Raw genomic sequence first — 17,761 nt, 5'->3', positions numbered from 1 at the left:
GGGGAAGGTTTCAAGACCTTGAGCAACTCAAGACCTTTCAGCAACTATTCTTTCTGCTTTGCTAATGAGGGAAGCATGTGACTTACCCACATGCCTTGTCTTCTTGGCTTTTTATAATTAGGTTATCTGTAGCTTCAGAAATGCATTTATTGTATGTGCTTATTTCTTAGGCATTGGCAAATTAGTTGTCTCCATTTATATGCGAATGGACATCTGTGCATGTGTGTGTGAAATGCAGAGTGAGACCCAATTGAAATAGCTAGTTTTTAGCACCAAACTGGCTAAGTTTTTAAAGTAGGGTCTTTGTGAAGTTGGTTATTTACATAATCTATAAAGAGTCAGCAGTGACCATTTACCCAATTCAGAATTGTAAAAATGTAGGATTTCTAAAATTTATTTTTGTTTTTCATATTCTTCATACTCAAGCTTTGATTTAAAGTGTTTTGATCATTTTTCTAATCTGTCAGAATTCACAAGCAGCTTATCTGTTCCGAACAGATCATAATTCTAATTTTTTTCTCTGTAATATATGGTATTCAATTCACTTGACTTCCTTAATTTTTTCAGTATTTATGTATATCAAGCATATCCATAACTTTGAAGAAATTACTGTCTATTGTATTATTCAGTCCTTTCTTAGAAAAAAAATTCTTTTGCCCTTCAGAGATAATTTTGGTATATAAGAAGTATGAGAGCTTTTATCTTTGTCTTAGCGGGTATGAGATCCAGAAGTCCTTAAATTCCTTTCTAAATTTCAAAAGAGTTAATTTTTTAAATACCCCTGTACTTCTGAAGGGGGGAAAGAAATTGAGATTCCAACTTGAATCTTTTCTTCTAAAGACCATCACCTTTGTGCTGTTAGTGCATTTTAAGTTGGGTAATTGTTCAGGGTGCTATCATCTGCATTGTACAGTGCTTACCAGTGTCTTTGGTCTCTGTTGACAAGAGGACTGTGGTCACTACCCCAGTTGAAACAAACAGAAATGTCTAGATATTATCAGATGGGGGGGGAGGGGTTGGTGGGAAACATCACCTGCAGTTAAAGAAAGGAGATGAGATATTTCTCATCTTCACAGCTGTTATTTGCCTGTCAGTTTACCTATTTCCTATTCTTATGTGACTCTGAGTTAATACATAAGACTAAAACAGAATTGTAAGACCAAAAAATGTATTGTGCTATAATCCCCCGCCCCTGTCTCCCTTTCCAGTACAAAATAACATTTCTTTTTAAAAATTCAAACAGCTTTTGAAATTTCATAGCTTAATTGAGTAAAGTAGGCATTGGGTATAGAACCTTCTTAATATATTGAGGAAAGAAATGTCTATAGTTTAATAAGACTGAAGGGTGCCTGGCTGGTACAGTCAGTAGAGCATGTGACTCTTGATCTCAGGGTTGTGACTTTGAGCCCCACGTTGGGGCTTCAGTACTGAGTACTGAAAAACAAAAAGACTCAGTGTTCTTTTAGACATGACTATACACATTTAGCACACACATATCTAGCCTGTCTACACTCCAAAAGGAATTCAGATAAACTAAAATTGAACACTGTAAAATGTACCAAGCAGATCAAAAAAGGTCAAGGTATAGAAAAAAACATAATTTCATGAATCTGTGGATAATGAAACTGTTGCTATAGTTGACTATTGTATTTAGTTCTGAGTTTCTGGACAGCAAAGAACAAAAGGAAAGATTGTTAGTTAATGTTATGAAGTAAGACAGCTGACTTGATAGGACCCATGAAATTATACTGTATTGCATGCGATGCAGTACTTACTCTCTTGTTCTTTTCTTTTTTCCAAGATAAAGTGAAATCTTTTCGTGCAGCTCTACAAGAAGAAGAACAGGCCAGCAAGCAAATCAACCCGAAGAGACCCCGTGCCCTTTAAATCAGTTTGCTGCTAGAGGATCCCCAGAACCCACATTACTGTAACATACAGTGGTTCAGCTGTTAAGGGCCATTTGAAAGTTTGAAATTTTAAGTGTCTGTGGAAAATGTCTTGTCCCTTCACCTGAATGACATTTCAATTTTGTGAAACACTCCTTTGTCTACAAAATGCTTCTAGTCCACGAGGCACAACCAAGATTGGGAATAGTGAAGCATTTTGTTTCATTTACCCAAACAGTGATTTACTTTTGGAGATCCTTGCCAATTTTATTTTCTGTATGATGAAGTGAGATTGTGGACTTGATCCAGAGGTGAATAGTAGGGGGAAGCCACAGCATTTCCTTTTAACTCGGTTGAATTTTCGTAGCAAGACTGAGCAGTTTTAAATCCTTTGAGTGCATGCATACCTCATCAGTGATTGTACATACCTTGCCCACTCCTAGAGACAGCTGTGCTCACCTCTTCCTGCTTTGTGCCTTGACTAAGGCTTTTGACCCTCAATTTCTGAAGCACAGCCAAGATAAATTACATTCCTTAATTGTCATTGTAAATTACCTTTATTGTGTGTACATTTTTACTGTATTTGAGACATTTTTTGTGTGTGACTAGTTAATTTTGCAGGATGTGCCATATCATTGAATGGAACTAAAGTCTGTGACAGTGGACATAGCTGCTGGACCATTCCATCTTATATGTAAAGAAATCTGGAATTATGATTTTACAACCATATAATGTGGTTATAATTTTCTTAGCATTTTCTTTGTAAAGAACTAAAATATAAACTAGTTGGTGTATAATAAAAAGTAATGAAATTCTGAGAAGAGTTTTATCTTAGGATAATACATATATATATGCAGTGTGTGTTCCAGTGTGGTATTAACAGGACTAATAGTGCAATTTGATCCTTACCAATACGATTACTTAAGTTAAAGTGTCCATTAGCACCCCAAAATGTACCTTTTAAATGTACTGGTAAAGGAAATTGGCTTCTGATGCATGAATATTTACATGTACACTGAAAGTAGTCCATAATAGAACTGTTAGTTTAAGCCAAGTGTAGACAGTACATCACTCCCTTGAAAAAGAATTAAGCTAAAAAAAGAGTTGACTTTGCCTTAAAAGGCAGATCGATCTAACCCAAGCCCCATCCGTTACCTACTATGTGATATTTCATCATTATTTGGTGAGAATCACCAAATCCTCACCAATAAATTGGTCTAGGGTATGCTGCTTTTTAAATGGTGGCACTATTTTTACAGATTGCTACTCCAAGGAAGAAAACTGGCCACTTTTCATGTAAATATTTTGTTAAAAGATTTATATATCTCTCTAGGAGTTTTCCCTTAGTTCCTAGGATAGAGTCCAGGAGTAGATTAACAACAAAAAGTCTCCCAAGGATGTCTTGTTTTGATTTACTCTAAGGAACTAATGCTCATTCATTTGGGCCAAAGGGAAGCTATGAATAGAGAGTCACATGAGCCAGATTCCCTACTTCATTGTTCATAGAAACCAGAGAGTAGTTGTGGGAAATCCTACACCATGGTGAAATGCTCCTCTGTAAACTTGAAATCTAGAACAAATGTAGATTTTCACAATGTGCTTATTAATAAATGATATCTATGGAATGAGTTTTAGAGATAATTTACTTCAGAACAATCACCTTTGTTTTGGAAGGGACTCAGGTTTTCTTGCAGTTGTAAGATAACATTCTATTTGTGTTTTTTCAAAGAGAAGAGAAAGAATGGAGCAGTTACTGTGGACCTTGCAGCAGCTGCTTAAAAAGGTAGTTTTTGAGGCTAACCAACCTTCAGAGGACAATAGAGATGTGAACTTGCTCGTTTTAAAGCACAGCAGATTCATCTTAATTTATTAATTAAGTAAGATGGGTACGATCTCTGGAAGGTCTCCTTATGTTCAAATATGTTGCCTTATACTATAATGGCTTCATTCTGATAAGTGATCAAGGTCTATAGAAAATTGATACCGGAAAAGATGTTGGTGGTTATAATCCAATCCTTCGGTTTTACAGATAGGGAAAACTGAAGGTCAGAAAAGGGACTAAAAGTCAGTAGATGAGGGAAGAGGAAGTAAGAGGGAAAGCTGAATTAATTCTTAAAATTTTCCTGTAAGGATAGAGATGGTACAAATGAATTTTGCAAAGTAAGTAGTTTTGTGATAATAAAAAAACTCTGCTCTTGAGGTATATTTAATATTTATGTAACAAAAGTGGCTTGATGCAGTATTATTTAAAGAAAAATTTTTTGGATCTGGATTAAACATTCTTGACTTTCTCAGACTTCTTGAAAGCTGATATTCCTATTAAAAAGTATTTATATAGGAATGTTTTACTATATCACTCTGAGTCCAGATTTCCAAAAAAAATCTGTTGAGGCAAACAACTTCCCTTCTAGGTTTACTCAGTGTACCTTTGTTAAAATAATTTGGAAGCAATCTTTCTATTAAGTTAGGTTTTTAAAAAGCCAATTATTAAGATATTTTTGTTAATTTCCTCATATAAATTATCAGCTACTGTAATTATTACAGGACATTAATAATGATTTAAACATAGTAGCTAATTAAGACTTGTTTATGGTATCTTAAAATTCTCAACCTGACATTTTAAAACTTAAAAACATTTTAAAAATAGCTTAGAACAGTATGTGAAAAGGTACTGGAACTTTTAATTTTCCGTAAGTCATGTGAATACTGGGAGCCTGTAGTTCTGGGAAAATGGCTGGTTACGATTTTTTTTGTTTTAAGTAAGTTGAAGGGCGGAATTTTAACCTCATAGCCAGTTTTGATTTACAAAACCCTTTAGAATTTCATTAAACCAGTGGCTTTCCCCAAGAAAAAAACCATACTATCTTATAGTTGATTTCATCCTAGTTGAGCGTCCTGTTATCACAGTTGACGAAATCATGCCTGGAAGTAATGTGCCCGGCACCACCACACGGTGGCAGTAGCAGACTCAACGCTTATCCAGAACTGTGAAGTAGCTTATGATGCTACAGGACAGCTTAAAGGTGTGGGCAGAGATAGAAGGTGTATAAGATGAACAGAAGAAATGAGAGAAGCAAAATAAGAAACAAGTATTTTATTGTGCACATGAATAAAAAGAAATCATACGGGGAATATGTAACTTGAGTTAAGCATATGTTAACTGTCTGACTGTTTGAGGGACAAAGGCCTACAGAGGCCCTCATGGTAATATATAACATAGAAAATAGAAGAGTAACATCTTTATACAATAAACTGTTAGAAGTAAGTTTAAGTGTAAAGTTGTGCGTGCCTGCGGCTCTTAAAGATTACCGTGTAGAGACTGGACCCTGCCCTATGTTAAATATTAAAAACACCAAAACCATAAAAAAAAAAACAAAAAAAACAAAAAACCCCAAAAAACTTGGGTACTTAGAATTGACTTACTACCATAAAACTTCAGAGTAATAAATGGTGACAGTGGTAGTATTAAATCAAAACTAGTCAAGCACATAGTGTTCCAGTGGAGCAAAAGCATAGTTTATCTTCTCTGTTAGAAATGTATAATTGCGGTTTCTTTTTCTTGGGCTTGAAAATTCTCTTTTCCAGATACCTAAGAAAAATGTATACCTTCTGCGTTGAATCCATGTAGCAATCTGAAAAAAGAAACCAAAATGAGATGGTATTGAAAAGATAATTTATAACCTATAACAATGCATAGTTCCTGTACCATGAATTCTAAAACAAACACATCAAACCTCTGAAACCCACCCACTCCTAACACCAGTCATTAAAGAAACTTTATTCTTCAATTAAATTTCTAAGATATATATTGGTTAAAAATCACATCATTTTGGTGCCTCTTTTGTCACAGCCTGTATGTTTTAAGTCATGGTGAATTTAACCAAATTATCTTAGACCTCCACTATCCAGGCATAAGAGCTCACTGGCACTTGTGAAGCTATTTGGAACTGGAGACTGAAGAGAGATGAATGGCTAATCATCCATGTCCATTTTTCCTCTCTGGGCTCACTATTACTAAGGCTCAAATTAAGTACTGACACATTGCTTTTCTCTGGATACCAATGTATTTATTGGATCCTAGTTAGCAAACTGCATATGCTTAATAACCTTGAAGAAATTTGGTGAGAATGAAAGAAAATAAGATGAAATATTTCTTTAGACCTGAGATTATTTTCAGGATGGTGACAGTTCAAGATGGATTCGAATGTCTGAAAATGGAAGATCGGTTCTTATGAATAATTTCAACTCCTATGACTAACCCCTGATAAAGACTCAGTAGTTCTGCTAGCCTGTCGATGTAAAATATAAACCCCATTTGTCTTAGTTATATAGAACTGTTTCCAGCTCAGAAAAATCAAACCAATTCCTTTGGTAACAATCTATCCTCATTTTTTATTCAGCTCCTAGAACATGGAAATTTTAAATATGAATCGGCTAAAATAGGCAAAAACTGTGCAGTAAGTGATGGTTTATTAGTTAGGAAATCAGTTTTAGTGATTGAAAACTGTGAGTATAGGTTAATAACTACCTGGGTAACTGAAGCCTTATTTTGCTTTCATACCACTTACTTGCTTAAGGAAAACAAAGTTTTGTCTGCATTGCCCAGATAATTATGACACCCTTCTTTTATTTTAGGTGTGTAGAACTTGCCTCCGTCTACAAAACAAGTAACTATTTTATTAAACCGGTTGGTTAGAAATGAAAACCAGGTATGATTGTAAACTGGCATTATTTCATGTGTAGGATCTGTTTTAACAATAGCTATTCCCATCAGAGAAAAAGAATGAGATGCGACTATATCCATTATGCTTCTTCTACCTTCCAGGCTACTATGAAGACACACATTAAGATGAACTATGAATGGGAGTTGGGGGAAGAGGCTGAAGGGGAGGAGCACACACACCACAACACACATTGACACAGAGGCTATCTCCAGGCTCGGACTGTTCTTTATTACTGTTCTTAAAATGTTCATTCTGCTGCAACTAACTAGCCTCCATCTTCTACACCAAATACTATTCCATGCCATGGAAGTGCTATGCAATAACTCCAGGTAGCACCTTATACCGCTTAAAAGCCTTTAAATCTCTAATCTGAGGGTGTCACAGTAAAGAAATGTAAACACCTTAGGAAAAAAGAAAAATGTAATTACCTGATAAAGTCATCTATGTCCATGGAACGGGCCCGCTTGTCACTAAAACCTGTGCTGGTTAGGATTTGCTGTATTTTATCTGCTATGCTGAAATCTTCTGGTATTATCTATCAATATAAGATTCAGAATAAATGAACAACATATCTTTAATGAAGTCACGTTGACTCTTTTTTGTTTGTTTAGCTCAGTAACTGATAAAATAGTCACCTTTATCTGCTTACGACAGTTTGAAAAGCCTATTTGTACAGTTAATAAGACTCGGACCACCAGTTATGCGGTGGTTCTTCAGTGCATACCAGATACTCAGAAAACTGAATGAGTTACTCATGTATACTCCCCCTTTTCTTAAAAATTCTAGATGGTCAGTTTCAGGATTAAGGTACTTTATGTCACAAAATAAATCAAGCTACAAACTAAATTTTAAAGCAGATGTTACTCCTTTAAAAATAATCTCACATTTTCTTGGCACAAATTTAATTTTACCAGCCAAATTTTCTCAAAGAGATAACCTCCAACCTTTGAGAATATTAAATATTTCATACTACACATTTTTTTTCTCCAAATATTTTTCTTAACCCAGTTTAATGTTTTCCTACCCAGGCAGATGTTTTATGACTTTGTCCATAAGAAGAGAAACTGAAGGTAGCAATATATTAAGCTATATAAAAGATCTGAGTCCAAAAATACAATGGAAATTTGGTTTTATCTTTCTGCTGTTTAATTAATTTGAATTAAAAAATTATCAAACATCACATAATTACTATATAGTTATGTGTAGGTGGGCTTACCCACATACAACATTGGTTAAAGAAAATGCTGCACAGATAATGATAAAGAGGCTCATAACCAAAAATCTATTCAGCCTATACTTTATTCTAATTATGTCAATTTCTGGATTTAAAAAAAAAAGTCACAGAATGGTAACTTTAAATCTGGAATTGCTACGTGAGCAACAAACAAGGAATGATCACAATTCAGAGTATAGCAAATGGTACATGATTTGAGCCGAGCAAACTACACATGCCTAAAGCTTTAACAAAATTACGAGTCAAATGAATCTCTTTTTATGTCTAAGAACAACTGTACAGTTAAGCTTAGTGGTGTAATCCAGGCTGCTCAGCTCTGGTCCAAGAATATACTGCAATACTGACATTAGGGTTCAATATTAAGGTTGTGTTAGTTAAATACCACTTTTAAGGATCGCATGGAATGTGCAAAATTAGTAAGCTAGTGATGAAAAGGAGTAAGAAGTAGAGGGGCATTTTGAAACACAGCAAATCGAAACCGAAGAGACCACAGAAACTTTTTTTGCTTACAATATTATGGACCGAACAGTGAATTCTGTAGTTTTTTTCCAAAAGCTGTTGCACTGCACTTGACCTATAATATAAAGGAAGTGATATCACTATTACTCCAAAATCAGAGATTATAAATAATTTCCTCTCAGTTTATTATAAATTTAAATCTGTGTTCCACATGGTAAAATTAAGGGACTAAAAAAGGTGTTAATATTTAAACTTGTGAAACAACCACAAACTGGTTATATTTAAAAGGTAAAGTTTCCCAAGTAGGTCCCATGCTGTCAGTGGCAGCCCGATGCTGAGCTAGATCTCATGAACCATGAGGTCATGACCAGAGCTGCAATCAGGAGTTGGATGGCTAATTGAGCCACCCAGGGGCCCCTTTTTGAAATTCTTTTTTTTTTTTTTTTTTTTTAATTTATTTTTGGGACAGAGAGAGACAGAGCATGAATCGGGGAGGGGCAGAGAGAGAGGGAGACACAGAATCGGAAACAGGCTCCAGTCTCCGAGCCATCAGCCCAGAGCCCGACGCGGGGCTCGAACTCACGGACCGCGAGATCGTGACCTGGCCGAAGTCGGACGCTTAACCGACTGCGCCACCCAGGCGCCCCCCTTTTTGAAATTCTTAAAGGAGTTCTAGACTCTCCACAAAACATCACCTCAAAAAGAAAAAAAAAGTGAAATTACAGCTTTCAGAACCTCTTTTTTTCCTTTAGGCCTCAAATTGCTCTTAGAGAATTTTTTCCAAGTTAATAAAATTGCATCAATTTTTCATAGGTGTGGAAAGGACCCACTACCCCATTTTTCCAAGGAAAAATGAGACAGATGTGTGGTCAGTTTTTGGTTTTTTTTTTTTTTCCGTTTTGCCAAAAAACCTGATCTAATTCCAAATTCCTAGGAACGTTCTTTGTTAAATTTTCCTGCCTCCCAGAGTACCAAGTTAGTGTAAAAGGTAAAGTATATCTGGACACGGATAATCTTTACACTTTAGGAAATCTGTTCAGGTATCTGTTACCAAATTCTAATACTTAGCAGTTTCTACAGCAATAGTCCTTCATATATCATAAATGAGAAAAATTCTCACTTAAATGCCGCAGACAGTGTCTTGTTCTTCCTAACAAAGGTGATCCTTACTAGGCCATCCCATTCCTGAAACAGAAAATGGATCATTTGTTATAAAATATCAAACCTTGCCTATGTCTTCTAGGTATTGTCTTTTAATATATAAAACTGAAAAGAACCTTCTGAAGTTCTGTATTTTGATCTAATTGACATGTGTAAAATAAGATATGTACTTGATTTTTGCACTTTTGTGCACTTCACTGAATATTTTATCCTCAATTTTAAAAATAAAAAAAAAATTATTCCACATCTGAATAAAGAATGTGACATTTATTAAAATCAAAGTACTATTTTCAAAAAACATGATTCCAAATAGGATTTAGAATATAGCCTATGCAACATCCCTAAACGACCCAGAAGAGGTAACTAACCAGTCCATTTACCACTGGTTACTGACCACACAAGTAATCATATTTTTATCCAAGCCGACCGCAGTATGGTTTTACATCCAGTGATCTAACTACTTAATTGCAGAAACATGAATTTTGATTAAAAACTGCTACCCAGAAGATTACTCAAATCCAACTATTTTTATTTTATCTTGTTTTCTATCTTGTTTATTCAAATTTTTATTTGAATAAGTCGAATAGATACAGGTTTTCCATAGTTATACTCTTTAGTATGCAATTATGCACTGGCATTCTATTTTTTTTTTTCTGAAAGACAGCGAACGTGCAGGAGAGGGGCAGCAGAGAGACAGGGAGAGAGAATCCCAAGCAGGCTCCAAGTTGTCAATGCAGAGCCAAGGATGGGGCTCAATCCCATGAACCATGAGACCATGACCTGATCCGAGATGAAGAGCCAGGGGCTTAACTGAGCCACCAGGCAGGCACCCCTGCAATAGCATTCTAACCTGCACTTTTTGCAAACATTTTCCATGCTTTTTTGTGCTTTTCACAATGATCTTACATCCAATTATTCCATCTACTCAATTACACAGATGTCATAATTAGTGTTTTCCTGCTTGGACATTTAGGTTGACTCAATATTTTCTCCTGCTAGAGACCCACATCTCCCAGCTTGGTCTTTTTTCCAACTTTATTGAATGACCTAGTATTTTAATCTCACCTGAAAATTGATAGGTGGTGGTGGATTCTTGGGTTCTATTCTTACGACACTGGATTCCACCTTTGGTGGTGGCCTGAAATTGTTCTTTCCAACCTATTAATCAGAAAATAAGGAATCCTCTCAAAAACTGCTTGTTTTTTTTGTTTTTGTTTTTTTTTTGAGAGCGAGAGAGCGCATGTGCATGCACCCACAGGAGCAAGGAAGGGGGAGAGGAAGAGGGAGAGAGGCTTAAGCAGGCTCCACTCTCAGCACGGAGCTTGATGCAGAGCTCAATCTCATGACCCAGGGACCATGACCTGAGCCGAAATCAAGAGCCAGACACTCAACCAACTGAGGCAGCCAGGCACCTCCCTCCTTTTTTTTCAAATACAGTTTTAAATTAGTGATTAAATATGCTTTCCTCACAGAAGGCACAACTAGATGCTCAAGGATGAGGTAAGCCATATTATTTCACTAACAGTCACTTACTTTCATCAGATGGTCCACACGTGCTAACAGCTGTGTATTGATAGATAGTCTGCAGTATAATTTATCTCCAGGCTTTGCAACTAGTCGGAGAGCAAATTCTCTTTGAAACATAAGTACAGCACATCTGAAGAGACAGTAGTAGAAAAGAGTAAGGAAAATGGTCACTTTTAACTGTAAACATATCTTAACTTCAATTAATTGTCTTAGGTGGGAAATAGCAGTGCAAGATCTGTGGTTAATGAGAATTCATTCAGCTGCTGAGAAGGCAGAACAGTTTCAGATTTAGCTTTATTACCATAAAATGATCCATCTGGCTTTTCTTTTTATAATGGCTGCACCTTCAATCCTTGCGTATGTAAGCCCTCGGCGATCAGATGAGAAAGTATTTCAGATAAGCCCGAGTCCATTACCCTTGCTAAGAAAACAAAACCCAAACTAACAAAATTGGCTCAGGAGCCCAGTGGTATTTATAGGGTAGCAAACACCCTTATGGAAGGAGAGGCAGGAGAGACAGATTGTGACGTTGGCGTCCTCCGGATATAACAGGTAAGGAACGTGGGCTTTTTATTCGGCAAGCAATGGGGAGGCTTTTCGGAGGCTCTTGAACTGGAGAAGAGCACCTTCAAAGCTGGGCTTTGACTTTCAAATTTTTTTGACAATGAATCAGACCAGGAAATACCTTTGACATTGCAGGCCACGCCACAACTATCTGTATTATATGTGTTTTTATGTAACTCAAGCAAAAGTTTCATAAAATTATAATCACCTGGGCCACATGCAATGCATGCTCTCTGATATACTCTATGCCATGTGATTAAAAAAATGACAGTCATGACTCAAGAAATTTAAACTACTAAAGGGTTTTTGACTTGGAATTTGAAAACCCCTGTTACATATCGTGCTAGAGACCAGTTAGGAGACCACTGCAATTGTCTAGACATAAGGTAATAAAAGAAGTCGGACCTGGACTAATGGAAAGAGTATTAGAAAACAGGGAAGGGCTGCCTGGTCTCAGAAGCGGGATTTATACCACACCTCCCCCAAATAACTATGTCAACTGAATAAAAAGGAAACAAAGACCTCCATACAAATAGATACTTTCTACAGAACACATTCTTGATTCTCCAACAGTTTTTTAATTGAATTGACTTTCATCTTTGGCTGTGTTTCATCTTTGGCCCAAGATATGGCGGTAATTTTGGTCTTTTGTCACAAACCTGAAAAAAGGTCGGTGCAGCAACAGCTTGAAGACAAAGGGGGAAGAGATCTGTAAGAGAGTTCACGAGTTACTTCTGAGAAAGACACACCACAGAAGTATGTTTGTATAATGTTCCCAACAATTTGGACACATACCTGATATGGCAAATTTGCCACACAGGCATCAAAGAATGGCAAATCTGTTTTCAACACATCACCCACCAGTACTTGAAGTTTGCTGGCCAGAGGCCTAATAGTAAGGAAAAAAAGCAATTAAAAAAGATAGTGTTTCACAAGATTGAAATGCACTCTAATTCTAACTTGCATACTCACGTGCCCTGAACTCTTTTGTGAAGTTCAGCTACTAGTCTTGGGTCAAGTTCACAGGCAATTACCTGTGTTAAAAAACAAAACAGCACAAAACAGAAAACGGTATTTGGGGGTAAATTATGGAGCGTAAATCTTGTTATCTCAGTCATAACTCTTACATGATTAAGAGGAATTAAATTTCTTTTCCCAATTCTACCATTAATATTCCTTCATTTATACTCTACTATTTAAAACAAAAAAACCCCCCACCATTGAGATAAGTAGACTCTGAGTGGCACCTGTTCAACGGCTCCCCTTCTTACTGGGCTCTGGTAACACAGTTCCCTCCTTGTGCCCCTTGAGGCCTCTGGATAGTAACTCTCTGGCTGTTGCTGGCCTGTGGGTATTTCACTAATGTGTACTGGTTCCCTTAACCCCACTTTGAAATTTTGGATGCATTTAATTGGAAACTGAGACACAGAAGGTACCAGCAGCAGCCAGGCAGTATCCCAATCTCAGAGACTCATGCTTCAGCTCTTCAGATCTGCTCCTCTAGCACCCAATACTCCAGCCTCCATGCTTTGTCCCCTGGAGCCTAGAGGAGGTAACTACTCTTTGTAATTATTATTTTTGGGTTACTTCAGTGTTTCCATTTTATTCTTTTAGTCACCTAACAACTTTGTAACTAATTCCCTCTATTAAATACGCTGTATTGAAATATCTAACATGGGTTCTATTTTCCTGACTGATATATCCCATACTTTTTTTTGTAATCCATTTTTTTAAATTGAGATATGGTTGACATATAACATTCTATTAGTTTCAGGTGTATAGCATAGCCTATATTTATATTGCACAGTATGTATATATTTTGAAAAAGTCTAGTTAGCATCCATTACCACACACACAGTTAAAATTTTGTCTTGTAATGAGAACTTTTAAGATCTACTCTCTTTGGGGTACCTGGATGGTTCAGTCGATGTAGCGTCTGACTTCGGCTCAGGTCACGATCTCACTATTCATGGGTTTGAGCCCTGCATCGGACTTTGTGCTGATAGCTCAGAGCCTGGAGCCTATTTTCGATTCTGTGTCTCCCTCTCTCTCCACCCCTCCCTCACTTGCGCTCTTGTGTCTCCCAAAAATGAATAAATGTTAAAGAAAACAAGAAAAAAAAAAAAGATCTACTCTCTTAGCGACTTTAAAATATACATACAACAAAAGGAGCGCCTGGGTGGTTTAGTCAGTTAAGTGTCTGACTCTTGATTTCAGATCAGGTCAGGATCTCCTGGTTGGTGAGTTGGAGCCCCATGCTGACCTCTGTGCTGACAGTGCGGAGCCTGCTTGGGATTCATTCTCCCTCCCTCTCTCTCTCTCTCTCTCCCTCTCTCTGCCCCTCCCCGTGCACTCTCTTTCTCTCAAAATAAATAAATAAATAAATAAACAAACAAACAAACATTACACACACACACACACACACACACACACACACATATATATGGGCACCTGCGTGACTCAGTCGGTTGAGCGTCCAACTTCCGCTCAGGTCATGATCTCACAGTTCATGATTTCAAGCCCTGCACTGGGCTCTGTGCTGACAGCTCAGGGCCTGAAGCCTGCTTCAGATTCTGTGCCTCCCTCTCTCTCTGCCCCTCCCCTGCTCACACTCAGTCTCTCTCTCTCAAAATTAAATATTAAAAACATTTATATATATATTATATATACAATGCATGTTATTAATTATAGTGACCTGCTGTACATTCCATTTCTAGGACTTACTCTTTTTATACCTGGAAGTTTGTATCTTTTGACCACTTTTACTCATCTTGCCTACATCCTGCATATGTGTTTTTTAATTAACTAATTAATTTTGAGAGAGACTGAGCAAGGTAGGGGCAGAGAGAGAGGGAAAGAGAGAATCCCATGTAGGTCCCACATTATCAGTGCAGAGCCCAATGTGCGATCCCACGAACCACAAGATCATGACCTCAGTGGATATCAAGAATTGGATGCTTTGGGGCGCCTGGGTGGCGCAGTCGGTTAAGCGTCCGACTTCAGCCAGGTCACGATCTCGCGGTCCGTGAGTTCGAGCCCCGCGTCGGGCTCTGGGCTGATGGCTCGGAGACTGGAGCCTGTTTCCGATTCTGTGTCTCCCTCTCTCTCTGCCCCTCCCCCGTTCATGCTCTGTCTCTCTCTGTCCCAAAAATAAATAAAAAACGTTGAAAAAAAAATTAAAAAAAAAAAAAAAAAAAAAAAGAATTGGATGCTTAACTGACTGAACTACCCAGGTGCCCGTTGCCCATATTTTTTTTTTTAAATTTTTTTTTTTCAACGTTTTTAATTTATTTTTGGGACAGAGAGAGACAGAGCATGAACGGGGGAGGGGCAGAGAGAGAGGGAGACACAGAATCGGAAACAGGCTCCAGGCTCCAAGCCATCAGCCCAGAGCCCGACGCGGGGCTCGAACTCACGGACCGCGAGATCGTGACCTGGCTGAAGTCGGACGCTTAACCGACTGCGCCACCCAGGCGCCCCCCGTTGCCCATATTTTTATTTATTTTTTTTAATTAATTTATTTAAAAAAAATTTTTTTTTTTACCTTTTATTTATTTTTGAGACAGGGAGAGACAGAGCATGAACAAGGGAGGGTCAGAGAGAGGGAGACACAGAATCTGAAACAAGCTCCAGGCTCTGAGCTGTCAGCACAGAGCCCGATGCAGGTCCCGAACTCACAGACCTCGAGATCATGACCTGAGCTGAAGTCGGCCGCTTAACCGACTGAGCCACCCAGGCGCCCCGCCCATATTTTTAAAGATAAAGCTTTTAGCAAAGGATCAAGGGTTGCTGTTAAAATAACAGCAATTAATTAAAAATAGATTTCTATTTGTAAACCAGGTGAGCTTGCCGACATAATGATTTCTGATACCAAAACACAAAATTCCCTTTTTACCTTTTTTGCCTTTTCTAGCAACTTTACAGTCATATTGCCAGTTCCAGGTCCAACTTCCAGCACCACATCAGTTGGTCTTAAGGCAGCCTGCGAGCAAGCACGACCACGTTAGCTTTACTAGCACATATGAACACATCATTTAATTTATACCTATCTTTGCTTAAAAACATATGGTTAAGAGATCTTATTCTGACTCCACTGTTACAAGTCCTTCATGATCTATGTGCTTAACAAAATTTTCTCTTTAACGTTAGGTGCAAGTGGAAATCTATCACCTGTTGTTTTTTTTTAATGTTTATTCATTTTTGAGAGACAGAGAGCACAAGCAGGGGAGGAGCAGTGAGAGAGAGAGAGATAGAGAGAGAGAGAGAGAGAGAGAGAGAGAGAGAGAGAGAATCCAAAGCAGGCTCCAGGCCTGTCAGCACAGAGCCCGATGCGGGGCTCGAACCCATGAACTGTGTGATCATGACCTGAGCTGAAGTTGGATGCTTAATTGACTGAGTCACCCAGGTGCCCCTCTATCACCTGTTTTAAGTTGGGGCAATTAGGAGTCAGAAAACAGGAATCAGAAAAGCAGGAATAGCTATTCTTTCTGGGAATGGCTTTCTGTTTGCTATCTTAGAAATTATTCCAACAGCATCTTTTCACCAACTCTGTCACTATCAGCAAGTTCAAACAAGAAAGGACTATATATGAAGAGCTCGCCTGAGAATTGTAGCATGTTGTACCAGCATTTCTCAATTTTCAACTCAGTATAGTTTCAGGGATAGGAATACTTAGAAATTGTACACAAGCCTGGGTGTTTGTATGTACAAAGCTGCAGTGTCCTGGGTACACACCTTTCATCAGACGCTCAAAGGAAATCCATGAGCCAAAAAGGTTAAAACATTAGGCCTTCGTTTTGCAAATGACACTAAGTCAAGATGAGATTCTCTAAATACATAATGCTCTCTCTACAGCTCTAGGATGCTTCCTTTGTAACCGTGAAAATATCCTGTACCACATAAATTTCATGTTCTAGTACTCAATCATCCAGAATAGTAAGAGAACATCCATAACCCATAAAGGAGGCACTGGATTGTACCATATAAGGTTCTCTGGGGGAAAAAAAACTTCCCAAGCTGTCATTAAAACATCTTTTTAGGCTCTGGAGTAAACAAAAATTGATAGACGGTGTCTAGAAAAAGTGATTAGGCATAGAGTAATAATACTAATGTGGAACTGAACAAGTCCAAATGTCTACCTATGAGGTAAATAATCTACAGAAAGAATTTGGAGGCAGGAGAAACCCAGACCTACAGAACAAAGTAAATCATGCCAAAGACAGTCTATGAATCCTAGACAGTTCTTCGATTCATTCCACAAGTATTTACAGAACAATTGTTTTGTGACAGACATCCTCTGTGCGCTTTAGTATTCCTAGGAACAAAATCAATAAGCCCACAACTCTCATTTTCCTCTTCCACACCCACCTTATCGATAATACTGTTAACAATGAGAGGATTTTTCAAAATATGTTGCCCAATCCCCGTGTTGAACATGAGTCCTGGAAGAAAACACGGAAGAGCCTTAATTTCCCGACGAAAAGTAGACATTAGACCGTCCTAGAGAAGAATGCAGGGTGGTTGGGGGAAGGTGTCTGCGCCAACCAGAGGCACCAAACGTCATGCTAGGAGCCTAGGTGACACCCTGTTCAAGTCCACCCCTTCTGCAGGAAAGGAAGCCAGAGGCTGCGCAAGGCCTGCGGCCCTCGATCCAAGAGCGCCGCGCCACTGGCCTCACAGTCCCGGCCCAGATCAGGGCCCGCGCCCCCGACTATGTCCTGCCCGGTGATCGGACCTGAGCATAGCCCCTTCCCGGCTGTCCCCACCTCCGGCGCTCTTCAGCTCCCGGCTCTGTTTAAGTCGATCGCGGCGGCGGCCGCTCGTCCCCGGCTTGATCTTTGGCATCACCACGGGCGCGGACCTACAGGCCTTGCAGATCAGAGAGGACCAAAGCCGGCTACCCCGTACTACACGTGGGAACTTGCCACCCTAGGAGTGCCTGGACCACTCCCCGCCACGTGGGGGATGGGGGAGGGCCCGGCCCCTGTTCGCCCTGGGCCCCGCCCCAAGAAAGGGGAATGACCTTGAGCCCAGTGGTCGCCGGGAATTGTAGTCATGAGCAGGCGGAAATTCTAAACTCGAGAAACTACAGATCCCAGAAGACACCGCGCCGCCGATTCTGGCAGTTAGGATTGGCTAGTTTAGAATCGAAGCGGGTCTTTCGCGTAACTGCGCGGAGTTGGTCAAGTAAGTTTTGGGGTGGTGAT

The 17,761-nt window shown here is 38.7% G+C and overlaps 2 protein-coding genes across 7 annotated transcripts in view; one reads left to right on the top strand and one right to left on the bottom strand.

The window, feature by feature from the left end:
* Positions 1-7,192, top strand: part of KIF2A (kinesin family member 2A) — a 68,415-nt gene extending 61,223 nt beyond the window's left edge. For all 4 annotated transcript variants that reach the window (XM_058731508.1, XM_058731501.1, XM_058731520.1 and 1 more), the window contains one exon: positions 1,802-7,192. In XM_058731508.1, the coding sequence (XP_058587491.1) occupies positions 1,802-1,887 (86 nt within the window). In that variant the 3' untranslated portion in view covers positions 1,888-7,192. The remainder of the gene's footprint in view (positions 1-1,801) is intronic.
* Positions 4,966-17,451, bottom strand: DIMT1 (DIM1 rRNA methyltransferase and ribosome maturation factor). 3 transcript variants are annotated; one of them, XM_058731538.1, is made up of 12 exons: positions 17,339-17,451; positions 16,923-16,998; positions 15,451-15,537; positions 12,528-12,589; positions 12,351-12,444; positions 12,215-12,264; positions 10,998-11,121; positions 10,530-10,622; positions 9,424-9,488; positions 8,355-8,418; positions 7,039-7,145; positions 4,966-5,518 (listed from the first exon to the last, which is right to left on the bottom strand). In XM_058731538.1, exons 2-12 carry the CDS (start codon positions 16,989-16,991, stop codon positions 5,476-5,478), a joined length of 858 nt encoding a protein of 285 aa, XP_058587521.1. In that variant the 5' UTR covers positions 16,992-16,998; positions 17,339-17,451; the 3' UTR covers positions 4,966-5,475. The 3 variants fall into 3 exon arrangements, with proteins under 3 accessions (XP_058587521.1, XP_058587513.1, XP_058587529.1); XM_058731530.1 differs by having other exon boundaries at positions 16,923-16,996; positions 17,321-17,437; XM_058731546.1 differs by lacking the exon at positions 16,923-16,998 and having other exon boundaries at positions 17,321-17,446.
* Positions 17,452-17,761: the final 310 nt, after the last annotated feature.

Source organism: Neofelis nebulosa, chromosome 1 (genome assembly GCF_028018385.1).
Source record: "Neofelis nebulosa isolate mNeoNeb1 chromosome 1, mNeoNeb1.pri, whole genome shotgun sequence".
NCBI classification, from domain to species: Eukaryota; Metazoa; Chordata; class Mammalia; order Carnivora; family Felidae; genus Neofelis; species Neofelis nebulosa.
Note: the sequence above shows the minus strand (reverse complement) of the source record. Positions and strands in the feature narration are given on the sequence as shown.

Coding starts and splice junctions, on each gene's coding strand:
- DIMT1 (XM_058731530.1), bottom strand. CDS start 17,399: ATGCCAAAGATCAAGCCGGGGACGAGCGGCCGCCGCCGCGATCGACTT. Junction 12,590..15,450: donor TGCTAGAAAAGGCAAAAAAG/GTAAAAAGGGAA, acceptor TTTTTAACACAG/GTAATTGCCTGTGAACTTGA. Junction 7,146..8,354: donor ACTGTTCGGTCCATAATATT/GTAAGCAAAAAA, acceptor TTATATTGATAG/ATAATACCAGAAGATTTCAG.